At 47.3% G+C, this 26,806-nt stretch overlaps 1 protein-coding gene across 3 annotated transcripts; it reads right to left on the minus strand.

The window, feature by feature from the left end:
• Nucleotides 1-2,879: 2,879 nt before the first annotated feature.
• Nucleotides 2,880-26,187, minus strand: TMEM134 (transmembrane protein 134). 3 transcript variants are annotated; one of them, XM_038765036.1, is made up of 7 exons: nucleotides 26,029-26,187; nucleotides 20,216-20,280; nucleotides 8,486-8,548; nucleotides 4,154-4,230; nucleotides 3,916-3,960; nucleotides 3,380-3,433; nucleotides 2,880-3,251 (listed from the first exon to the last, which is right to left on the minus strand). In XM_038765036.1, exons 1-7 carry the CDS (start codon nucleotides 26,185-26,187, stop codon nucleotides 3,169-3,171), a joined length of 546 nt encoding a protein of 181 aa, XP_038620964.1. In that variant the 3' UTR covers nucleotides 2,880-3,168. The 3 variants fall into 3 exon arrangements, with proteins under 3 accessions (XP_038620964.1, XP_038620963.1, XP_038620965.1); XM_038765035.1 differs by having other exon boundaries at nucleotides 8,486-8,575; XM_038765037.1 differs by lacking the exon at nucleotides 3,916-3,960 and having other exon boundaries at nucleotides 8,486-8,575.
• Nucleotides 26,188-26,806: the final 619 nt, after the last annotated feature.

The following is a 26,806-nucleotide window of genomic DNA, read 5'->3' on the forward strand; positions in this document are numbered from 1 at the left end:
AAAATGGGGATTAAGACTGGGAGCCCCTCCATGGGACAACCTGATCCCCTTGTAACCTCCCCAGCACTTAGAACAGTGCTTTGCACATAGTAAGCGCTTAATAAATGCCATCATTATTATTATTATTATTACCTTGTAACCTCCCCAGCGCTTAGAACAGTGCTTTGCACATAGTAAGTGCTTAATAAATACCATTATTATTATTATTATTATTATCCCCTCTGCACGGTGCTTGGTTCATAATAAGCGTTTAACAGATACCGGTATGATTATAATCATTATTATTATAATAAAGGGGCACAGCAGGGCAAACCCAGAAGCCCTGGAGGGGGACTGTGAGCCCACTGTTGGGTAGGGACTGTCTCTATATGTTGCCAATTTGTACTTCCCAAGCGCTTAGTACAGTGCTCTGCACCTAGTAAGCGCTCAATAAATACGATTGATGATGATGATGGACCGGAGGGAGGCTGGTTCTGAATCAAAAAGGAAACACTTCTCCCCAAGGCAGGGGGCGAGTACGGGGATCTGTTCCCACGGGGCCCAGTGTGGACGGAAACTCCGCCAGGCCCCATAACGGTTTGGCCAGTAAATGCTCAATAAACACCACTGATCGATTGATTGAGTCGTGGACAAGCGTCAAAGTTAGGTCAGTCGAAAGGTGAGTCGGAGAGGGGAGAGCCATGGATGGTCTATGCTGGGTTACTGGGGGAGGGTCAGGGATGGAGAGGGGAGAGTCTGGGGGGTCACGGGGCGGAGGGGTGTCTATGCTGGGTCACTGGGGTAGAGTCAGGGATGCTGAGGGGAGAGTCAGAGATGTTGGATGGTCCATGCTGGGTCATCGGGGATTGTCAGGGATGGAGAGGGGAGGGTCTGGGGGGTCACGGGGCGGAGGGGTGTCTATGCTGGGTCACTGGGGTAGAGTCAGGGATGGAGAGGGGAGGGTCTGGGGGGTCACAGGGTGGAGGGGTGTCTATGCTGGGTCACTGGGGTAGAGTCAGGGATGGTGAGGGGAGAGTCAGAGATGTTGGATGGTCCATGCTGGGTCATTGGGGATTGTCAGGGATGGAGAGGGGAGGGTCTGGGGGGTCACGGGGTGGAGGGGTGTCTATGCTGGGTCACTGGGGTAGAGTCAGGGATGGTGAGGGGAGAGTCAGAGATGTTGGATGGTCCATGCTGGGTCATTGGGGATTGTCAGGGATGGAGAGGGGAGGGTCTGGGGGGTCACGGGGCGGAGGGGTGTCTATGCTGGGTCACTGGGGTAGAGTCAGGGATGGTGAGGGGAGAGTCAGAGATGTTGGATGGTCCATGCTGGGTCATCGGGGATTGTCAGGGATGGAGAGGGGAGAGTCAGGGAATGGAATGATCCGTCCCTATCCATGGGGGTGGGTGTCCAGGAGGGTGACCGGCACACGGGTCCTCCCGGCGTCCCGGTGCCCTGTGGGAGACGGGGCCGAGGGCCGGGCAAGCCGTGGGTCTGCCCGAGGGATGGGGCATCATGTGACCAAATGCAGCCTTTGGCTCCAAGATAGGGGACAGATAATCTCCCGGGAGTCAGAAGGCGAGGGGACTTGGCCGAGGGAAGGCCAGGGAGCATGGCTCGGTGGAAAGATCCCGGGCTTTGGAGTCAGAGGTCACGGGTTCAAACCCCGGCTCCGCCAATTGCCAGCTGGGTGACTTGGGGCGAGTCACTTCTCTGGGCCTCAGTTACCTCATCTGCAAAATGGGGATGAAGACTGTGAGCCCCACCTGGGACAACCTAAATAGCTTGTATCTACCCCAGCGCTTAGAACAGTGCTTTGCACATAGTAAGCGCTTAATCAATCAATCGTATTTATTGAGCGCTTACTGTGTGCAGAGCACTGTACTAAGGACTTGGGAAGTACAAGTTGGCAACATATAGAGACAGTCCCTACCCAACAGTGGGCTCACAGCTTAATAAATGCCATTATCATTCATTATTATTATTATTATTATTATTATTATTATTATTATTATTATTATTATTATTAAACAGCCTGGAGGAGCCCAGTGGTGGGGGTGGGCTACCTCATGGAACCGGACAGAGAGGGCCTCGGGGAGTGGGGAGGGCCGGGAAAGGGGGCTAAGAGCAAAGCCCAGACTCAGTCAGGACACGTGAGAGCTGGCCTCAGTTTCCTCTCCCACACCAACGGAAGGAAAAGCAAGGCACGATGCAGAACCTGTAGACTGTAAGTTCGTTGTGGGCAGCGAATGTGTATGTTATAGTGTTCTATTGTAATAATAATAATAATAATAATAATGGCATTTATTAAGCACTTACTATGTGCAAAGCACCGTTCTAAGCGCTGGGGAGGTTACAAGGTGATCAGGTTGTCCCACGGGGGGCTCACAGTCTTCATCCCCATTTGACAGATGAGGTAGCTGAGGCCCAGAGAAGTGAAGTGAAGAAGTGAATAAATATCCTATTTATTTTATTTTGTTGGTATGTTTGGTTCTGTTCTCTGTCTCCCCCTTTTAGACTGTGAGCCCACTGTTGGGTAGGGACTGTCTCTATGTGTTGCCAATTTGTACTTCCCAAGCGCTTAGTACAGTGCTCTGCACATAGTAAGCGCTCAATAAATACGATTGATTGATTGATTGAAGTGACTTGCCCGAAGTCACACAGCTGACAAGTGGCGGAGCCGGGATTTGAACCCACGACCTCCGACTCCAAAGCCCGGGCTCTTCCCACTGAACCACGCTGCTTCTCTATTGTACTCTCCCAAGCGCTTAGTACAGTGCCCTGCGCACGGTAAGCGCTCAATAAATACGACCGAACGAATGAATGAACCTTTTATCAGCCGCCCCCGGAGTCGAGGCAGGAGGGAGCCAGCCGGGGGTCCTGGGGCAGGGGGGGAAGAGTCCTGGGGAGGGGCTCACAGCAAGCCCACCCTGGCCCGACCTCCCTGTCCCAAGGAGAGTCAGGGGCCGGCTGCCCGCTCGAGTCCTGAGGCGAGGCCTTGGGGCCGGGGTTTCCAGAGCAGAGGGAGCTCAATTCCGGGGAAACTAAGTCTTCCCGATGGGTGGGCGCCCAGGAGCCGGGCACCCTCGAGAGTGGGGGCACAGGGCGCAGTCGTGGTCCTCGCCCCGTTGAGTTGGGGGCAGTGGGATGGCTGTCCTGGGTTTTTCCCCGAGGTGGCTGACCTCCGGTCACTTCTCGAAATAGGGCAAGTAGAAGAACTGAAACCCTCTGTGTCCCTTCACCGCACAGTAAATGAAGATGACGTGATACACTGCGAGACAGGAAGAGGGTGGTTACGGCCTTGGCTCCTCCATCCTGTCCTCTTTCCTCCTCCCCCCACCCTCCTCCTGCAAGGCCCAGGCTCCATCTTCTTCCCCCACACTAGCCCCAGGGACCCACCTCCAGGGATGAGAAGCAGGAAGCCCGGGACAAAGAAGATGGCACTGGAGATGCCTGTGAAAAGAGAGGCCTCGGGTCTCCGCGGGGCGAGGGAAACCGGAACGCGGGGACAAGAGGGACTATAAGTAGCGGGTTCCGAGAGCCCCCCAACCTTCCCCTTCATTCCCACCGGCCCCTCACCACCTCTGCCCCCACACGAGGCCGGACCCTTCTCTCCCTGAGGAGGGGAGGGAAGGGGAGAAGCCTTTTAGACTGTGAGCCCACTGTTGGGTAGGGACTGTCTCTATGTGTTGCCAATTTGTACTTCCCAAGCGCTCAGTACAGTGCTCTGCACATAGTAAGCGCTCAATAAATACGATTGATTGATTGATTGATGATCCCAGGGATGTGTTCAGGGGTCTGGGCCAAGGGTCAGGGCAGGGTTATATTAAAGTCTGTCTCCCCCTCAAGACTCTAAGCTCATCGCGGGCAGGGGATGCGTCTGTTCTCTCCCAAGCACATGGTAAGCGCTCCACAAATACGACTGACTGACTTACCCGCCGATGGTGACACCTGCAGTCCCACCCCGATGAGGACGAGAGCTGTGGACAGTTGGCCGAGAGAGAGTCACACCCAGCCCTCGCCCCCGCCGCCCTCTCCCCGGGGACCCTGTGAGCCCACTGTCTCTGTATGTTGCCAATTTGTACTTCCCAAGCGCTCAGTCCAGTGCTCTGCACACAGTAAGCGCTCAATAAATACGATTGATGATGATGATGATGACCCGAGCTCACTCACCCAGCCCCAGCAGCAGCAGCAAGAAGGAGGCGAGGACCACCCGGCGATTCTTCTGGACCAGAGGGTGGTGGGGCCAGCTGGGGACGGAACAGCCATTAGATGGTAAGAGGTGGGAAAGGGATATAATAATAATAATAATGGCACTTGTTCAGCACTTACTATGTGCAAAGCACTGTTCTAAGCGCTGGGGGATACATGATGATCAGGTTGTCCCACTTGGGGCTCGCAGTCTTAATCCCCATTTTACAGATGAGGGAACTGAGGCACAGAGAAGCTAAGTGGCTCGCCCAAAGTCACACAGCTGGAAAGCAGAAGAGCTGGGATTTGAACCCATGAGCTCTGTGTCCCAAGCCCGTGCTCTTTCCACTGAGCCATCCTGCTTCTGCAGCTTGCTGCTTGCTTCACACTGGCTCACAGTCTTAATCCCCATTTTACAGATGAGGGAACTGAGGCACAGAGAAGCTAAGTGGCTCGCCCAAAGTCACACAGCTGAAAAGCAGAAGAGCTGGGATTTGAACCCATGAGCTCTGTCTCCCAAGCCCGTGCTCTTTCCACTGAGCCATCCTGCTTCTGCAGCTTGCTACTTGCTTCACACTGCAAGGATAGGGGAGTGGGGCAGAGGGAGACCAGTGCCGGGGGCTGGGGGGGTGGGAAAAGCTACGTTTTGTGGGCCGGGGCCTTGGGGATGCTGCAAGGCCGGACTGGGGGATAATAATAATAATAATAATAATGACATTTATTAGGCGCTTACTATGTGCAAAGCACTGTTCTAAGCGCTGGGGAGCTTACAAGGTGATCAGGTTGTCCCAAAGGGGGCTCACAGTCTTAATCCCCATTTTACAGTTGAGGGAACTGAGGCCCAGAGAATCAATCAATCAATCAATCAATCGTATTTATTGAGCGCTTACTATGTGCAGAGCACTGTACTAAGCGCTTGGGAAGTACAAATTGGAAACACATAGAGACAGTCCCTACCCAACAGTGGGCTCACAGTCTAAAAGGGGGAGACAGAGAACAGAACCAAACATACCAACAAAATAAAATAAATAGGATAGAAATGTACAAGTAAAATAAATAAATAAATAGAGTAATAAATATGTGCAACCATATATACATATATACAGGTGCTGTGGGGAAGGGAAGGAGGTAAGATGGGGGGATGGAGAGGGGGACGAGGGGGAGAGGAGGGAAGGGGCTCAGTCTGGGAAGGCCTCCTGGAGGAGGTGAGCTCTCAGCAGGGCCTTGAAGAGAAGTGAAGTGACTTGCTCAAAGTCACCCAGCTGACAGTTGGAGGAGCCGGGATTTGAACCCATGGCCTCTGACTCCAAAGCCCGGGCGCTTTCCACTGAGCCACGCTGCTCCTCCTATGGGGGATGGCCGGATGGCCGGAGGGGTCATTTAGAAGAGGGGTCTCCCCCTCCTGAGAGGGGACGGGAGGGGCTCTGAGGCTGGGAAGGGGGAGTGGAGAGAGTCCCAACTGCAGGGAAGAGGAGGCAAAACAGTTATCAACTGCAGGGAGAGGGAAGCAGTGTTGCCTAGTAACTTCTCTGGGCCTCAGTTACCTCATCTGTAAAATGGGGGTGAAGACGGTGCGCTCCACGTGGGACAACCTGATCACCTTGTATCCTCCCCAGTGCTTAGAACAGTGCTTTGCACATAGTACGCGCTTAACAAATGCCACCACCAGAAGACCTGGGGTCTAATCCTGCTCCACCACTGGCCTGCTGCGTGACTTTGGGCAAATCACTTCTCTGTGCCTCAGTTCCCTCATCCGTAAAATGGGGATTCAATACCTATTTAGACTGTTAGCCCCATGTGAGACCTGATTATCTTGTGTCTACCCCAGCGCTTAGTTCAGTGCTTGCACATAATAATAATAATGGTATTTGTTAAGTGCTTACTATGTGTCAAGCACTGTCCTGAGCACAGGGGTAGATACAAGGTAATCAGGTTGTCCCATGTGGGGCTCACAGTCTTAATCCCCATTTTACAGATGAGGTAACTGAGGCCCAGAGAAGTTAAGCGACTTGCCCAAAGTCACACAGCTGGCAAGTGGTGGAGCAGGGATTAGAACCCATGACCTCTGGCTCCCAAGCCCAGGCTCTTTCCGCTGAGCCATGCTGCTTCCCAAGAAATCCCAGCGCTTAGAACAGTGCTTTGCACATAGTAAGCACTTAACAAATGCCATCATCATTATTATTATTATTATTATTATATACTACTATTATTATTATTATTACTGGAAAGAGCACAGGCCTGGGAATCAGAGGACCTGGGTTCTAATTCCGGCTCCACCACTTGTTTGCTGTGGGACCTTTGGCAAGCCACTTAACTTCTCTGGGCCTCAGTTACCTCATCTGTAAAATGGGGATTAAGATAGTGAGTCACGCGTAGGACACGGACTGTGTCCAGCCAGAGTAGTCTGTAGCTACCCCATCGCTTTGAACAGTGCCTGGCACATAGTAAACACTTAACAAATACCATTTTTTTAAAAAAAAGAGAGGTTAGAGGGAGCCTCATCTACAGAGCGGGGGAGAGAAGGGGGAGTCTCAGACTCATTCATTCATTCAATCGTATTTATTGAGCGCTTACTGTGTGCAGAGCACTGGACTGAGCACTTGGGAAGGACAAGTCGGCAACAGATAGAGATGATCCCTACCCAAAAACGGGCTCACAGTTGTAAGGAAGGGAAGGGAAAGGGAGGTCTCAGGCACAGGGGGCTGTGGGGGAGGGAGGAAAGGGGGTCTCAGCTGTAGAGAAGGGGAGAGGCCGTTGTTGGGTATCTAGATGTTGCCGACTTGTACTTCCCCAGCGCTTAGTACAGTGCCCTGCACACAGTAAGCGCTCAATAAGTACGATTGAATGAATGAATGAATGAGACTCAAGTGCAGGGAGGGGGAAGGAAGGGGGTCTCAGCTACAAGGAGGGGGAGGGGAGGGGGTCTCAGCTGCAAGGAGGGGGAGGGGAGGGGGTCTCAGCTACAAGGAGGGGGAGGGAAGGGGGTCTCAGCTGCAGGGAGGGGGGAGGAAGGGGGGTCTCAGCTGCAGGGAGGGGGAGGAAAGGGGGTCTCAGCTACAAGGAGGGGGAGGGAAGGGGTTCTCAGCTGTAGGGAGGGGGAGGAAAGGGAGGGGGTCTCAGCTGCAGGGAGGGGGAGGGAAGGGGGGGTCTCAGCTGCAGGGAGGGGGAGGGAAAGGGGTTTCAGCTGCAGGGAGGGGGGAAGGGGGTCTCAGCTGTAGGGAGGGGGAGGGAAGGGGGTCTCAGCTGCAGGGAGGAGGAGGGAAGGGGGTCTTAGTTGTAGGGAGGGGGAGGGAAGGGGGTCTCAGCTACAAGGAGGGGGAGGGAAAGGGGTCTCAGCTGTAGGGAGGGGGAAGGAAGGGGGTCTCAGCTATAGGGAGGGGGAGGGACGGGGGTCTCATCTGCAGGGAGGGGGGAGGGAGGGGGTCTCAGCTACAAGGAGGGAGAGGGAAGGGGGTCTCAGCTGTAGGGAGGGGGAGGGAAGGGGGTCTCAGCTGTAGGGAGGGGGAGAAAGGGGGTCTCAGATGCAGGGAGGGGGAAGGAAGGGGGTCTCAGCTATAGGGAGGGGGAGGGAAGGGGGTCTCAGCTGCAGGGAGGGGGAGGGAAGGGGGGGGTCTCAGCTGCAGGAGAGGGGAGGGAAAGGGGAGCCTCAGGTGCAGGGAGGGGAAAGGAAGGGGGTCTCAGCTACAAGGTTGGGGAGGGAAAGGGGGTCTCAGCTGCAGAGAGGGGGAGGGAAGGGGGTCTCAGATGCAGGGAGGGGGAGAAAGGGGGTCTCAGATGCAGGGAGGGGGAGGAAAGGGGGTCTCAACTACAAGGAAGGGGAGGGAAGGGGGTCTCAGCTGTAGGGAGGGGGAGGGAAGAGGGGTCTCAGCTACAGGAGAGGGGAGGGAAAGGGGAGCCTCAGGTGCAGGGAGGGGAAGGGAAGGGGTTCTCAGCTACAAGGATGGGGAGGGAAGGGGGTTTCAGCTGCAGGGAGGGGGAGGGAAGGGGGTCTCAGCTGCAGAGAGGGGGAGAGAAGGGGGTCTCAGCTGCAGGGAGGGGGAGAGAAGGGGGTCTCAGCTGCAGGGAGGGGGAGAGAAGGGGGTCTCAGCTGCAGGGAGGGGGAGAGAAGGGGGTCTCAGCTGCAGGGAGGGGGAGGGAAGGGGGTCTCAGCTGCAGGGAGGGGGAGGGAAGGGGGTCTCAGCTGCAGGGAGGGAAGGGGGTCTCAGCTGCAGGGAGGGAAGGGGGTCTCAGCTGCAGGGAGGGGGAGGGGAGGGAGGGGAGGGAGGGTCTCAGGCACAGGAAAGGCTGGGGGGGTGGGGGGCACGCGGGTCTGACCTGCAGCAGGCACGGTACGAGCGTTGAGTGGTGTTGCTGAGGTTGCTGAAAGACCACTGCGAGCTGCGGGTGGACGCGCGGCCGGGGTCCCTGCGAGGCCAAAGAGGGACCCGGTCAGTCACAGGCCCCAGGCCCGGGGCCCCACCGAGCCAATCCACCCGGGGGATTGACTGAACGCTCCCTGCGGGCAGGGCAGAACAGTAGGGGGACGCGTTCCCTGCCCACAGGGAGCATACAGTGCAGAAGGGGAGACAGGCCTTACAATAAACTACCGAGAGGGGAGGCTGGAGAATGTAAGGATGTGGGCAGAGGGGTGGCTCTCAAGTGCTCAATTTTACTATTACTCTATTTATTTATTTTACTTGTACACATCTATTCTATTGATTTTATTTTGTTAGTATGTTGGGCTTTGTTCTCTGTCTCCCCCTTTTAGACTGCGAGCCCCCAGTTGGGTAGGGACTGTCTCTATGTGTTGCCAACTTGGACTTCCCAAGCGCTTAGTACAGTGCTCTGCACACAGGAAGCGCTCAATGAATACGATTGATGATGATGATGCTCAAGGGGCTCAGATGGGAGTGTGACTTTGGGGAAGTCACTTATCTCCTCCGGGCCTCACTTCCTCTCCCCCTCCTTCATTCATTCATTCATTCATTCAATCGTATTTATTGAGCACTTACTGTGTGCAGAGCACTGTACTAAGCGCTTGGGAAGTACAAGTTGGCAACACATAGAGACGGTCCCTACCCAACAGTGGGCTCACAGTCTAGAAGGGGGAGACAGACAACAAGACAAAACATATTCCTTCCCTTCCCCACAGCACCTGTATATATGTATATATGTTGGTACGGATTTATCACTCTATTTATTTCTTTATTTTACTTGTACATCTCTATTCTATTTATTTTATTTTGTTAATGTGTTTGGTTTGGTTTCTCTGTCTCCCCCTTCTAGACTGTGAGCCCACTGTTGGGTAGGGGCCGTCTCTAGATGTTGCCAACTTGGACTTCCCAAGCGCTTAGTACAGTGCTCTGCACACAATAAGTGCTCAATAAATACAATTGATTACCTCATCTGTAAAACGGGAGTGAAGACTGAGTAACCCATGTGGGACAGGGACTGTGCTCAACGTGATTAGTTCCCTCATCTGTGAAATGGGGATTAAAACTATGAGCCCCCCTTGGGGCAACCTGATCACCTTGTAACCTCCCCAGCGCTTAGAACAGTGCTTTGCATAGTAAGTGCTTAACAAATACCATCATTATTATTATTATTATTCTTTCATTTATTCAATCATATTTATTGAGCGCTTACTATGTGCAGAGCACTGTACTAAGCGCTTGGGAAGTACAAGTTGGCAACATATAGAGATGGTCCCTATCAATCAATTAATCAATCGTATTTACTGAGTGCTTACTGTGTGCAGAGCACTGTACTAAGTGCTTGGGAAGTACAAGTTGGCAACATATAGAGACGGTCCCTATCAATTAATCAATCGTATTTATTGAGCGCTTACTGTGTGCAGAGCACTGTACTAAGCGCTTGGGAAGTACAAGTTGGCAACATATAGAGACGGTCCCTATCAATCAATCAATCGTATTTATTGAGCGCTTACTGTGTGCAGAGCACTGTACTAAGCACTTCGGAAGTACATGTTGGCAACATATGGAGATAGTCCCTACCCAACAACGGGCTCACACAGTCTAGAAGGGAGAGAATAATGATGGTATTTGTGTCAAGCACTGTTCTAAGCGCTGAAGGAGATACAAGGTAATCAGGTTGTCATTCATTCAATCGTATTAAGTGCTTACTGTGTGCAGAGCACTGTACTAAGCGCTTGGGATGTCCAAGTTGGCAACATATAGAGACGGTCCCTACCCAACAGCGGGCTCACAGTCTAGACAGGGGAGACAGACAACAAAACAAATTAACAAAATAAAATAAAAGTCCCACGTGGGCTCACAGTCTTTAATCCCCATTTTCCAGATGAGGTAACTGAGGCCCAGAGAAGTTAAGTGACTTGCCCAAAGTCACACAGCTGACGTGGCGGGGTGGGATTAGAACCCACGACCTCTGACTCCTAAGCTCTTTCCACTGAGCCACACTGCTGTTTTAGCTCGTAGCAACCCCAGCACTTAGTACAGTGCTTAGCACATAGTGAGCATTTGACAAATACCAAAAGAAAAAAGAGCACACGGGTGATGCAGAGGAATGGGTAGGTAGGGGAAATCCATCGATGCTCAATAAATATCATCATCACTTAGAAATAGGCCGAAGATTAACGTTAGGAAGACTTGCTACAAAGAGGCTGGGAAAAGTCATGAAATGTGTCGCTATAACAATTGCCACAAAAATACAAACTGTCCATTCTCTGGTGTTTCCAATGACAGTGTACGGATCCGAAAGCTGGACAGTGAAAAAACAGGATAGGAAGAACATCTATTCCTTTGAAATGCGGTGTTGGAGAAGGCTTTTGCGAATATCCTGGAATGCCTGAAAAACTTAACAAATGGATTTTAGAGCCAATTAAGCCAAAGTGGTCTTTGGAAGGCCAAATGACTCGACTTAGATTACCATAGTTTGGACACATAATCAGGAGGACTTATTCTCTGGAGATGACACTAATGCTCGGAAAAGTCCAGGGAAAAGGAGGAAGAGACTGACCAGCAGCTAGATGGATAGAGACGATAACAACGATAACTGAAGAACCATTAGAAAGGTTTGCGGATTATGGCATGTGACAGGACGTCCCGGAGAACATAGAACATCTATTCCTTTGAAATGCGGTGTTGGAGAAGGCTTTTGCGAATACCACGGACTGCCCGAAAAATTTAACAAATGGATTTTAGAGCAAATTAAGCCAAAGCAGTCTTTGGAAGGCCAAATGACTCGACTTAGATTACCATATTTTGGACACATAATCAGGAGTGGAGATGACACTAATGCTCGGAAAAGTCCAGGGAAAAGGAGGAAGAGACTGACCAGCAGCTAGATGGATAGAGACGATAACTGAAGAACCGTTAGAAAGGTTTGCGGATTATGGCATGTGACAGGACGTCCTGGAGAACGTAGAACATCTATTCCTTTGAAATGCGGTGTTGGAGAAGGTTTTTGCGAATACCACGGACTGCCCGAAAAACTTAACAAATGGATTTTAGAGCAAATTAAGCCAAAGTGGTCTTTGGAAGGCCAAATGACTCTTAGATTACCATATTTTGGACACATAATCAGGAGTGGAGATGACACTAATGCTCGGAAAAGTCCAGGGAAAATGGGGAAGAGACTGACCAGCAGCTAGATGGATAGAGACCATAACAACGATAACTGAAGAACCGTTAGAAAGGTTTGTGGATTATGGCATGTGACAGGACATCCTGGAGATCATAGAACATCTATTCCTTTGAAATGGGTGTTGGAGAAGGCTTTTGCGAATACCACAGACTGCCCGAAAAATTTAACAAATGGATTTTAGAGCAAATTAAGCCAAAGTGGTCTTTGGAAGGCCAAATGACTCTTAGATTACCATATTTTGGACACATAATCAGGAGTGGAGATGACACTAATGCTCGGAAAAGTCCAGGAAAAAGGAGGAAGAGACTGACCAGCTGCTAGATGGATAGAGACGATAACTGAAGAACCGTTAGAAAGGTTTGCAGATTATGGCGTGTGACAGGACGTCCTGGAGAACGTAGAACATCTATTCCTTTGAAATGCGGTGTTGGAGAAGGCTTTTGCAAATACCCTGGAATGCCCGAAAAAACAAATGGATTTTAGAGCCAATTAAACCAAAGTGGTCTTTGGAAGGCCAAATGACTCGACTTAGATTACCATATTTTGGACACATAATCAGGAGGACTGATTCTCTGGAGATGACACTAATGCTCGGAAAAGTCCAGGGAAAAGGAGGGACTGACCAGAAGCTAGATGGATAGAGACGATAACAACGATAACTGAAGAACCGTTAGAAAAGTTGCGGATTATGGCATGTGACAGGACGTCCTGGAGAACGTAGAACATCTATTCCTTTGAAATGCTGTGTTGGGGAAGGCTTTTGCGAATACCACGGACTGCCCGAAAAATTTAACAAATGGATTTTAGAGCAAATTAAGCCAAAGTGGTCTTTGGAAGGCCAAATGACTCTTAGATTACCATATTTTGGACACATAATCAGGAGTGGAGATGACACTAATGCTCGGAAAAGTCCAGGGAAAAGGAGGAAGAGACTGACCAGCAGCTAGATGGATAGAGACGATAACTGAAGAACCGTTAGAAAGGTTTGCGGATTATGGCATGTGACAGGACGTCCTGGAGAACGTAGAACATCTATTCCTTTGAAATGCGGTGTTGGAGAAGGCTTTTGCAAATACCCTGGAATGCCCGAAAAAACAAATGGATTTTAGAGCCAATTAAACCAAAGTGGTCTTTGGAAGGCCAAATGACTCGACTTAGATTACCATATTTTGGACACATAATCAGGAGGACTGATTCTCTGGAGATGACACTAATGCTCGGAAAAGTCCAGGGAAAAGGAGGGACTGACCAGAAGCTAGATGGATAGAGACGATAACAACGATAACTGAAGAACCGTTAGAAAAGTTGCGGATTATGGCATGTGACAGGACGTCCTGGAGAACGTAGAACATCTATTCCTTTGAAATGCGGTGTTGGAGAAGGCTTTCGCGAATACCATGGACTGCCCGAAAAATTTAACAAATGGATTTTAGAGCCAATTAAGCCAAAGTGGTCTTTGGCCTAATCGACTTAGATTACCATATTTTGGACACATAATCAGGAGGACTTATTCTCTGGAGATGACACTAATGCTCGGAAAAGTCCAGGGAAAAGGAGGAAGAGACTGACCAGCAGCTAGATGGATAGAGACCATAACAACGATAACTGGAGAACCGTTAGAAAGTTTGTGGATTATGGCATGTGACAGGACGTCCTGGAGAATGTAGAACATCTATTCCTTCGAAATGCGGTGTTGGAGAAGGCTTTTGCGAATACCACGGACTGCCCGAAAAACTTAACAAATGGATTTTAGAGCAAATTAAGCCAAAGTGGTCTTTGGAAGGCCAAATGACTCTTAGATTACCATATTTTGGACACATAATCAGGAGTGGAGATGACACTAATGCTCGGAAAAGTCCAGGGAAAAGGAGGAAGAGACTGACCGGCAGCTAGATGGATAGAGACGATAACAACGATAACTGAATAACCGTTAGAAAGGTTGCGGATTATGGCATGTGACTGGACGTCCTGGAGAATATATATCCATGGAGTCGCTATGAATCGGAAACGGATTCTTCGGCACTCAATAATAATAATACTGAATGCAAAGCGCTGTACTAAAATCTTGAAAGGCAGGCAATCGACTCGGTATCCCCCCCGGCGCTTAGAACAGTGCTTCGCACAAAGTAAGCGCTTAACAAATACCATCATTATTATTTTTATTAAGCCCCTACTGTAATAGAATTAGTAGACACCAACCCTGCTCTCAGAGAGCTTACAATCTAGCAGGGGAGATGGGCACTGAAATAAATTGCAGGCAGGAGGAAGTTACAGATTCCAGAGCTATGTGGGGTAGGGATTGGGAAGAGGGTATCCAAGAACTTAGTTGACAGGGAAGTTCCAAAGTGGCAGCTGTGAGGGAGATTCCAAATGATTTGGGGAAGACCAAGGGCAAGCAGCGGGATCTAGTGGATAGAGACTCGGCGTCCCAAGGACCTGGGTTCTAATCCCAGCGCTGCCACGGATCTGCTGTGGGACTTGGGGTAAATTACTTAACTTCACTCTGCCTCAGTTCCCCCATCTGTAAAATGGGGATTAAGACTGTGAGCCCCACTTGGGACAGGGACTGTTTCCAACCTGATTACCTTGAACCTTGTAAGAACAGTGCTTTGCATGTAGTAAGCGCTTAACAAATACCAACATTATTATTATTATTATTATTATTATTATTATTATTATTATTATTATCTACCCCAGCACTTAAGACAGTGCCTGGCACATAATAAGAGCTGCTCCTCTCTGTCAGTTCATTACGGGCAGGGAACGTGCCTGCTAATTCTCCTGCACTGTGCTCTCCCAAGCGCTTAGAACAGTGCTCTGCACACAGTAAGCGCTTGATAGATACCACTGATTGATGAACAAATACCATTTTAAAAAGTTGCCAGTTGGGGGGTAGTGGGAGGAAAAAGGAAAAGAAACAGGGAGACAGCTGAGTGCCTTCAAGCAGCGTGGCTCAGTGGAAAGAGCCCAGGCTTTGGAGTCAGAGGTCACGGGTTCAAATCCCAGCACTGCCAACTGTCAGCTGGGTGACTTTGGGCAGGCCACTTCACTTCTCTGGGCCTCAGTTCCCTCATCTGTCAAATGGGGATTAAAACTGTGAGCCCCCCCCGGGACAACCTGATCACTTTGTAACCTCCCCAGTGCTTACAACAGTGCTTTGCACATAGTAAGTGCTTAACAAATACCATCATTACTGTTATTATTATTATTATTAAAGTCGATGGTCATTCACTCACTCATTTATAGAGGAGCAGCATGGTGTAGTGGTTAGAGCCTGGGCCTGGAAATCAGAAGGTCATGGGTTCTAATCCAGGCTCTGCCACTTGTCTCTATGTGTTGCCACCTTGTACTTCCCAAGCGCTTAGTACAGTGCTCTGCACACAGTAAGCGCTCAATAAATACGATTGATTGATTGATTGATTGTCTGCTGTGTGACCTTGGCTTAGTCACTTCACTTCTCTGGGCCTCAGTTCCCTCACCTAGAAAATCGGGACTGAGACTGTGAGCCCCACATGGGACGGGGACTGTGTCCAACCCGATTTGCTTGTAATAATAATAATAATGATGGCATTTATTAAGTGCTTACTATGTGTAAAGCACTGTTCTACCCCAGCGCTTAGTACAGTGCCTGGCACATAGTAAGCGCTTAACAAATACCATAATAATAATAATATAATTATATATATAATTATTATTATTATTATTATCATTATTATTATTAAGTGCTTACTGTTTACAGAGCCCTGTACTAAGCGCTTGGGAGAGTACAATATAACAAAGACACTTTCCCTTCCCACAACGAGCTAGACTGTGAGCCCACTGTTGGGTAGGGACCGTCTCTGTATGTTGCCAACTTGTACTTCCCAAGCGCTTAGTACAGTGCTCTGCACACAGTAAGCGCTCAATAAATATGATTGATTGATTGATTGAGCTGAAAGACTAGAGGGGGAGACAGACATTAAAATAATATAATGGTCAGGAGGCTCTGTTTGACACAGAGGTGGCCAGGCAGTCTTTGGAGGCTTTTGGGGAATGGGAATCACTTATGTCCATTTTTGTAATTTATTTATTTATACTAATGTCTGTCTCATCATCAATCATATTTATTGAGCGCTTACTGTGTGCAGAGCACTGTACTAAGCGCTTGGGAAGTACAAATTGGCAACATATACAGTCCTTACCCACTCTAAGCTCGTTGTGGGCAGGGAATGTGTCACTTTATTTCATCATCATCATCATCGTCAATCGTATTTATTGAGCGCTTACTATGTGCAGAGCACTGTACTAAGCGCTTGGGAAGTACAAATTGGCAACATATAGAGACAGTCCCTACCCAACAGTGGGCTCACAGTCTAAAAGGGGGAGACAGAGAACAAAACCAAACATACTAACAAAATAAAATAAATAGAATAGATATGTACAAATAAAATAAATAAAGAGTAAAAAATATGTACAAACATATATACAGGTGCTGTGGGGAAGGGAAGGAGGTAAGATGGGGGGGATGGAGAGGGGGACGAGGGGGAGAGGAAGGAAGGGGCTCAGTTTATTGTTATATTGTATTCCCCCAAGCACTTAGTACAGTGCTCTGCACACAGTAAGCACTCAATAAATATGACTGACTGACTGAACGGTTTTTTTTTATAATACTGACACAGGCAGCAAAGTGAAGTTTGGATTAGAGTGGGGAAAGATTGGAGGCAGGGAGGCCTGGGAAGAGGCTGATGCAGTTGCTAGGCTGAAGCAACGAAAAGGGCTTGGAGGAAGGGCGGGAATTCTGGGAATGTTATGGAGGAATGATAATAATAATAATAATGGCATTTATTAAGCCCTTACTACGTGCAAAGCACTTTTCTAGGCGCTGGGGAGGATACAATGGCTTAATAATAATTATGGCATTTATTATGCGCTTACTATGTGCAAAGCACTGTTCTAAGCGCTGGCTTAACAAATGCCATTATTATTATTACAAGGTGATCAGGTTGTCCCACGTGGGGCTCACAGGCTTCATCCCCATTTTACAGATGAGGGAACTGAGGCCCAGAGAAGTGAAGTGACTTGCCCAAGGTCACCCAGCTGACAAGCGGCGGAGTCGGGATTGGAACCCACGACCTCTGACTCCCAAGCCCGGGCTCTTTCCACTGAGCCACGCTGCTTCTCCATCGACGGGATTTGGTGAAAAACTGAATATAGGGTTTGAAAGAGGAGGAGGAGACAGGGTAACGGCTAGGTTTCAGGCTTGAGAGGCTGGATCATCATCATCAATCGTATTTATTGAGCGCTTACTATGTGCAGAGCACTGTACTAAGCGCTTGGGAAGTACAAATTGGCAACATCAGTAGTACTTACTGAACACTTATTCAGTATGCATTCCTTCAATCGTATTTATTGAGCGCTTCTTGTGTGCAGAGCACTGTACTAAGCGCTTGGGAAGTACAAGTCGGCAACATATAGAGACGGTCCCTACCCAATCAATCAATCAATCAATCAATCGTATTTATTGAGCGCCTACTATGTGCAGAGCACTGTACTAAGCTCTTGGGAAGTACAAATTGGCAACACATAGAGACAGTCCCTACCCAACAGTGGGCTCACAGTCTAAAAGGGGGAGACAGAGAACAAAACCAAACATACCAACAAAATAAAATAAATAGGATAGAAATGTACAAGTAAAATAAATAAATAGAGTAATAAATATGTGCAACCATATATACATATATACAGGTGCTGTGGGGAAGGGAAGGAGGTAAGATGGGGGGATGGAGAGGGGGACGAGGGGGAGAGGAAGGAAGGGGCTCAGTCTGGGAAGGCCTCCTGGAGGAGGTGAGCTCTCAGCAGGGCCTTGAAGGGAACAAGGCCAACAATGGGCTCACAGTCTAGAAGGGGGAGACTGACAACAAAACAAAACACGTGGACAGGTGTCAAGTCATCAGAATAAATAGAAGTAAAGCTAGATGCACATCATTGACAAAATAAATAGAATAGTAAATATGTAGAAATAAAATAAATAGAGTAATAAATCTGTACGAACATATATACAGGTGCTGTGGGGAGGGGAACGAGGTAGGGTGGGGGGGACGGGGAGGGGGAGAGGAAAAAGGGGAACACTGTACTAGCCCCTTCCCTCCTCTCCCCCTCGTCCCCCTCTCCATCCCCCCATCTTACCTCCTTCCCTTCCCCACAGCACCTGTATATATGAATATATGGTTGTACATATTTATTACTCTATTTATTTATTTATTTATTTTACTTGTACATTTCTATCCTATTTATTTTATTTTGTTGGTATGTTTGGTTCTGTTCTCTGTCTCCCCCTTTTAGACTGTGAGCCCACTGTTGGGTAGGGACTGTCTCTATGTGTTGCCAATTTGTACTTCCCAAGCGCTTAGTACAGTGCTCTGCACATAGTAAGCGCTCAATAAATACGATTGATTGATTGATTGATTGTACTAAGCACTTGGGAGAGTGCAGTAGTGTTGGCAGACAGTATCCCTGCTCCCAAGGAGCTTACTAAAATCTCATCTCCTCCAAAATATCTTCCCCCAACTTTTTTTTTTTATAAAGGTATTTGTTAAGCGCTCACTATGTGTCAAACGCTGTTCTGAGCATTGGGGTAGGTACACATTAATTAATAATAATAATGTGAACCCACTGTTGGGTAGGGACTGTCTCTATATGTTGCCAACTTGTACTTCCCAAGCGCTTAGTACAGTGCTCTGCACACAGTAAGCGCTCAATAAATATGATTGATTGATATTAAGCGCTTACTAAGTGCAAAGCACTGTTCTAAGCGCTGGGGAGATTACAAGGTGCTCAGGTTGTCCCACGGTGGGGCTCACAGTCTTAGTCCCCATTTTACAGATGAGGTAACTGAGGCCCAGAGAAGGTAAGGGACTTGCCCAAAGTCGCACAGCTGGCAATTAGTGGAGCAGGATTTGAACCCATGACCTCTGACTCCAAAGCCCGGGCTCTTTCCACTGAGCCACGCTGCTTCTCTTAGGTTGGACAGAGTCCCTATCCCGCATGGGGCTCCCTGTTTAAGTAGGAGGGAGAACAGGTTTTGAATCACCATTTTATAGTTGAGGAAACTGAGGCACGGAGCGGTCAAATGACTTGCCCAGGGTCACACAGCGTGCAGTTGGTAGAGCCGGGATTAGAAGACAGATCCTCCGACTCCCCAGTCTGTGCTCTTTCTACTAGGCCATTTGCCAACTTGTACTTCCCAAGCGCTTAGTCCAGTGCTCTGCACACAGTAAGCGCTCAATAAATACGATTGATTGATTCTTAGAGAAGCAGCGTGGCTCAGTGGAAAGAGCCCGGGCTTTGGAGTCAGAGGTCATGGGTTCAAAACCCGGCCCCGCCCATTGTCAGTTGTGTGACTTTGGGCAAGTCACTTACCTTCTCTGGGCCTCAGTTACCTCGTCTGGAAAATGGGGATTAAGACTGTGAGACCCACCGTGGGACAACCTGAGCACCTTGTAACCTCCCCAGCGCTTAGAACAGTGCTTTGCACATAGTAAGCGCTTAATAAATGCCATCATTATTCAATCAATCAATCAATCATATTTACTGAGCGCTTACTGTGTGCAGAGCACTGTACTAAGCACTTGGGAAGTACAAGCTGGCAACATATAGAGACGGTCCCTACCCAACAGTGGGCTCACAGTCTAGAAGACTTATTATTATTATGATTATGTCTCCCCCTTTTAGACTGTGAGCCCACTGTTGGGTAGGGACCATCTCTATATGTTGCCAACTTGGACTTCCCAAGCGCTTAGTACAGTGCTCTGCACACAGTAAGCGCTCAATAAATACGATTGATTGACTGAGAAGCAGCATGGCTCAGTGGAAAGAGCCCGGGCTTTGGAGTCGGAGGTCGTGGGTTCAAATCCTGGCTCTGCCAATTGTCAGCTGGGTGACTTTGGGCAAGTCACTTCACTTCTCTGGGCCTCAGTGACCTCATCTGGAAAATGGGGATGGACGACTGTGAGCCCCACGAGGGACAACCTTGTAACCTCCCCAGCACTTAGAACAGTGCTGTGCACATAGTAAGCGCTTAATAAATGCCATTATTATCTTTTAGACTGTGAGCCCACTGTTGGGTAGGGACTGTCTCTATGTGTTGCCAACTTGTACTTCCCAAGCGCATAGCACAGTGCTCTGCACACAGTAAGCGCTCAATAAATACGATTGATGATGATGATGATTGACTGAGATGCAAGATTGCAGAGGGCAGGGGTCGGGGGTTGGAGAAGATTGGAAAGTAGGAGCTGGGACCACCCCCCCCCAGGACTCCATCTGGATTGATTGAGCCAAGCGCTTAGTACAGTGCTCTGCACATAGTAAGCGCTCAATAAATACAATTGATGATGATGATGATGATGAATGAGAAGGGACAGGGATTGAGAATTAGGAGGGAAGGGGGGCTCCCCAAAACCTGACCTGTTCGTGATGCCCCCGTTGGGGTCCTGGGGCACCCGGACTCCGTCCTCATCGTTCTCCAAGTTCTGCTCGGAAACACACAGGCCTGTTGTATTTCCCAAGCGCTTAGTCCAGTGCTCTGCACACGGTAAGCGCTCAGTAAATACGATTGATGATGATGATGTTGGATTTGGGGGGTGGAGGGGAGGACAGGCCCGGGCCCCTCCTTCGCCCAGCAGCGCCCTGGTTGACAGCTGCTCCCGGTGGAACGAGTTTAACCAGTCCTAGAAGCCAAAACCAGCTCCGGATAATAATAATGTTGGTATTTGTTAAGCGCTTACTACGTGCCAGGCACTGTTCTAAGCGCTGGGGGAGATACAAGGTCATCAGGTTGTCCCACAGGGGGCTCACAGTCTTCATCCCCATTTTACAGATGAGGTAATATTAATGATGATGGCATTTGTTAAGCACTTACCATGTGCCAGGTCAATGTGTGTCAATGATGGTATTTGTTAAGCGCTTACTATGTGCCAAGCACTGTTCTAAGCGCTGGGGGACATACAAGGTCATCAGGTTGTCCCACGTGGGGCTCACAGTCTTCATCCCCATTTTACAGATGAGGTAATATTAATGATGGTATTTGTTAAGCGCTTACTATGTGCCAGGCACTGTTCTAAGCGCTGGGGGAGATACAAGGTCATCAGGTTGTCCCACGTGGGGCTCACAGTCTTCATCCCCATTTTACAGATGAGGTAATAATAATAATGGTGGCATTTGTTAAGTGCTTACTATGTGCCAAGCACTGTTCTAAGCGCTGGGGCAGATACAAGGTCATCAGGTTGTCCCACGTGGGGCTCACAGTCTTCATCCCCATTTTACAGATGAGGTAATAATAATGATGGTATTTGTTAAGCGCTCACTATGTGCCAGGCACTGTTTAAGGGCTGGGGGAGATACAAGGTCATCAGGTTGTCCCACGGGGGGCTCACAGTCTTCATCCCCATTTTACAGATGAGGTAATATTAATGATGGTATTTGTTAAGCGCTCACTATGTGCCAGGCACTGTTCTAAGCGCTGGGGGAGATACAAGGTGATCAGGTTGTCCCACGTGGGGCTCACAGTCTTCATCCCCATTTTACAGATGAGGTAATAATAATGATGGCATTTGTTAAGCACTTACTATGTGCCAGGCACTGTTCTAAGTGCTAGGGCAGGTACAAGGTGATCAGGTTGTCCCACGGGGGGCTCACAGTCTTCATCCCCATTTTACAGATGAGGTAATATTAATGATGGTATTTGTTAAGCGCTCACTATGTGCCAGGCACTGTTCTCAGCACTGGGGGAGATACAAGGTCATCAGGTTGTCCCACGTGGGGCTCGCAGTCTTCATCCCCATTTTACAGATGAGGTCACTGAGGCCCAGATTCGTTAAGTTAGAGAAGCAGCGTGGCTCAGTGGAAACAGCCCGGCGTTTGGAGTCAGAGGTCACGGGTTCAAATCCCAGCTCCGCCAATTGTCAGCTGGGTGACTTTGGGCAAGTCAATTCACTTCTCTGGGCCTCAGTGAACTCATCTGTAAAATGGGGATTAAGACTGTGAGCCCTCCGTGGGACAACCTGATCACCTTGAATTCATTCATTCATTCAATCGTATTTATTGAGCACTTACTGTGTGCAGAGCACTGGACTAAGCGCTTGGGAAGTCCAAGTTGGCAACATAGAGAGACAATCTCCACCCAACTACCGGCTCACAGTCTAGAAGGGGGAGACAGACAACAAAACAAGGTTTCTCCCCAGCGCCAATTATAATAATAATAATAATAATAATGGCATTTATTAAGCGCTTACTATGTACAAAGCACTGTTCTAAGCACTGGGGAGGTTACAAGGTGATCAGGTTGTCCAACGGGGGGCTCACAGTCTTCATCCCCATTTTACAGATGAGAGAAGTTAAGTGACTTGCCCAAAGTCACACAGGTGACAATTGGCGGAGCCAGGATTCAAACCCATGACCTCTGATTCCAAAGCCCAGGCTCTTTCCACTGAGCCACGCTGCTCGCATCCAATTGTCAGCTGTGTGACTTTGGGCAAGTCACTTAAGTTCTCTGTCCCTCAGTTCCCTCATCTGGAAAATGAGTATTAAGACTGTGAGCCCTACATGGGACAACCTAATGATAATAATAATAATAATAATGGTATTTGTTAAGAGCTTACTATGTGCAAAACACTGTTCTAAGCGCTGGGGGGATACAAGGTGATCAGATTGTCCCACGGGGGGCTCCCAGTCTTAATCCCCATTTTACGGATGAGGGAACTGAGGACCAGAGAAGTGAACTGAGTTGCCCAAAGTCACACAGCTGACAAGTGGTGGAGCTGGGATTTGAACCCACGACCTCTGACTCCAAAGCCTATGCTCTTTCCACTGAGCCACGCTGCTTCTCTGATCACCTTGTATCCCCCCCAGTGCTTAGAACAGTGCTTTGCACATAGTAAGCGCTTAACAAATACCATTATTATTATTATTAGAATAGTGCTTAGAACAGTGTTTTGCACATAGTAATGGCTTAACAAATACCATCATTATTATTATTAGAACAGTGCTTTGTACATAGTAAGGGCTTAACAGATACCATTATTATTATTATTATTATTATTAGAACAGTGCTTTGCACATAGTAAGGGCTTAACAAATACCATCACTATTATTATTAGAACAGTGCTTTGTACATAGTAAGGGCTTAACAGATACCATTATTATTATTATTATTATTAGAACAGTGCTTTGCACATAGTAAGGGCTTAACAAATACCATCACTATTATTATTAGAACAGTGCATTGTACATAGTAAGCACTTAAGCACCATTCTTATTATTATTAGAACAGTGCTTTGCACATAGTAAGGGCTTAACAGATACCATCATTATTATTATTAGAACAGTGCTTTGTACATAGTAAGCGCTTAACAAATACCATCATTATTATTATTAGAACAGTGCTTTGCACATAGTAAGTGCTTAACAAATACCATCACCATTATTATTAGAACTGTGCTTTGCACATAGTAAGGCCTTAACAAATACCATCACTATTATTATTAGAACAATGCTTTGTACGTAGTAAGGGCTTAACAGATACCATTATTATTATTACAACAGTGCTTTGCACATAGTAAGGACTTAACAAATACCATCATTATTATTATTACAATAGTGCTTTGTATATAGTAAGCGCTTAACAAATACCATCACCATTATTATTAGAACTGTGCTTTGCACATAGTAAGGCCTTAACAAATACCATCACTATTATTATTAGAACAATGCTTTGTACGTAGTAAGGGCTTAGCAGATACCATTATTATTATTACAACAGTGCTTTGCACATAGTAAGGACTTAACAAATACCATCATTATTATTATTATTACAATAGTGCTTTGTACATGTAAGCGCTTAACAAATACCATCACCATTATTATTAGAACTGTGCTTTGCACATAGTAAGGCCTTAACAAATACCATCACTATTATTATTAGAACAGTGCTTTGTACATAGTAAGGCCTTAACAGATACCATTATCATTATTACAATAGTGCTTTGCACATAGTAAGGGCTTAACAAATACCATCATTATTATTATTACAATAGTGCTTTGTACATAGTAAGGGCTTAACAAAAACCATCATTATTCTTATTAGAACAGTGCTTTGTACATAGTAAGGGCTTAACAAATCTCATTATTATTATTATTAGAACAGTGCCTTGCACATAGTAAGGCCTTAACAGATACCATCATTATTCTTATTAGAACAGTGCTTTGTACATAGTAAGGGCTTAACAGATACCATCATTATTATTACTAGAACAGTGCTTTGCACATAGTAAGGGCTTAATAAATACCATCACTATTATTATTAGAACAGTGCTTTGCACATAGTAAGGGCTTAACAAATACCATCATTATTATTATTACAATAGTGCTTTGTACATAGTAAGGGCTTAACAAATCCCATTATTATTATTATTAGAACAGTGCTTTGCACATAGTAAGGCCTTAACAGATACCATCATTATTCTTATTAGAACAGTGCTTTGTACATAGTAAGGCCTTAACAGATACCATCATTATTCTTATTAGAACAGTGCTTTGCACATAGTAAGGCCTTAATAGATAGCATCATTATTCTTATTAGAACAGTGCTTTGCACATAGAAAGGCCTTAACTTATACTGTCATTATTCTTATTAGAACAGTGCTTTGCACACAGTAAGGGCTTAACAGATACCATCATTATTCTTATTAGAACAGTGCTTTGCACATAGTACGGGCTTAACAGATACCATCATTATTATTACTAGAACAGTGCTTTGCACATAGTAAGGGCTTAACAAATACCATCACTATCATTATTAGAACAGTGCTTTGTGCATAGTAAGGGCTTAATACTATCATTATGATTATCAGAACAGTGCTTTGTATGTAGTAAGAGCTTAACAAATCCCGTTATTATTATTATTAGAACAGTGCTTTGCACATAGTAAGGCCTTAACAGATACCATCATTATTCTTATTCGAACAGTGCTTTGTACGTAGTAAGGCCTTAACAGGTACCATCATTATATGTATTAGAACAGTGCTTTGTACATGGTACGCACTTAACAAATACTATCATTATTATTATTATAACAGTGCTTTGCACATAGTAAGGGCTTAACCGATACCATCATTATTATTACTAGAACAGTGCTTTGCACATAGTAAGGGCTTAATACCATCATTATTATTATTATTAGAACAGTGCTTTGTACATAGTCAGGGCTTAACAAATACCATCACTATCATTATTAGAACACTGCTTTGTACATAGTAAGCGCTTAACAAATACTAGCATTATTATTGTTAGAACAGTGCTTTGTACATAGTAAGGGCTTAACAAATACCATCACTATCATTATTAGAACAGTGCTTTGTGCATAGTAAGGGCTTAATACTATCATTATTATTATTAGAACAGTGCTTTGTACGTAGTAAGAGCTTAACAAATCCCATTATTATTATTATTAGAACAGTGCTTTGCACATAGGCCTTAACAGATACCATCATTATTCTTATTCGAACAGTGCTTTGTACGTAGTAAGGCCTTAACAGATACCATCATTATATTTATTAGAACAGTGCTTTATACATGGTACGCACTTAACAAATACTATCATTATTATTATTAGAACAGTGCTTTCCACATAGTAAGGGCTTAACAGATACCATCATTATTATTACTAGAACAGTGCTTTGCACATAGTAAGGGCTTAACAAACACCATCACTATCATTATTAGAACAGTGCTTTGTGCATAGTAAGGGCTTAATACTATCATTATTATTATTAGAACAGTGCTTTGCACATAGTAAGGGCTTAACCGATACCATCATTATTATTACTAGAACAGTGCTTTGCACATAGTAAGGGCTTAATACCATCATTATTATTATTATTAGAACAGTGCTTTGTACATAGTCAGGGCTTAACAAATACCATCACTATCATTATTAGAACATTGCTTTGTACATAGTAAGCGCTTAACAAATACTAGCATTATTATAACAGCGCTCTGCACATAGTAAGTGCTCTATAAATGCCATTATTATTATTAGAACAGTGCTTTGTACATAGTAAGGGCTTAAGAAATACCATCATTATTATTATTAGAACAGTGCCTCGTGCATAGTAAGGGCTTAATAAATGCCAAACAAAAAATGACTTGCCCGAGGTCACCCGGCTGACAAGTGGCAGAGCCGGGATGGGGGACGGGCAGAGCCGGGCCCCGGTGGTCCTCACCTGGTACTTGAGGCGGGACTGCTTGTCGCCGCCGTCCTCCCCATCGCCGCCCCGGACCTTGCGCTCAAAGTGTAGCACCCCAAAGCGGCCCTGGGCCCCCTCCTCCAAGGATAGGTCGAAGGCGTCGTCGATGCTGAACTGAGGCCTGGCGGTGCCCATGGCTTTGCCCTCCGACGGCTGCTCAGGGGGGTCCCCAAGGACCAGGGCCCATCCCCATCCCTTGCCAGCAGAGGATGGGCACCTGCCGGGACCCCCGAAGACCGGTCGGGCCTGACAGGGCCCACCGTCGGGGCCAGCCGTCGGTGCCGGCCGTCGGTGCCAGGGGCCTTCGCCTCTGCCCTGCCTCTTTCCGGGACGCGGATCCCTGCCCTGCCCGGGGGTGGGGCTCTGCCCACACCCATTCACTCATTCAGTCCTATTTACTGAGCGCTGACTGTGTTACAGAGCACTGGATTTGGGAAGTCCAAGTTGGCAACATCCAGAGACGGGCCCTACCCGGCAGCGGGCTCACAGGCTAGGAGGGGGAGACGGACCCCAAAACCAAACATATTCACAAAATAAAATGAATAAATATGTCCAAGTAAAATAAATAGGGTAATAAATTCATTCAATCGTCTTTATTGAGCGCCGGCAGGGTGCAGAGCACCGGACTAAGCGCCTGGGAAGTCCAAGTTGGCCACATCGAGAGACGGGCCCTACCCGACAGCGGGCTCACAGGCTAGGAGGGGGAGACGGACAACAAAACATATTAACAAAATAGAATAAATATGCCCAAGTT

This window comes from Tachyglossus aculeatus, chromosome 22, assembly GCF_015852505.1.
Source record: "Tachyglossus aculeatus isolate mTacAcu1 chromosome 22, mTacAcu1.pri, whole genome shotgun sequence".
NCBI lineage: Eukaryota > Metazoa > Chordata > Mammalia > Monotremata > Tachyglossidae > Tachyglossus > Tachyglossus aculeatus.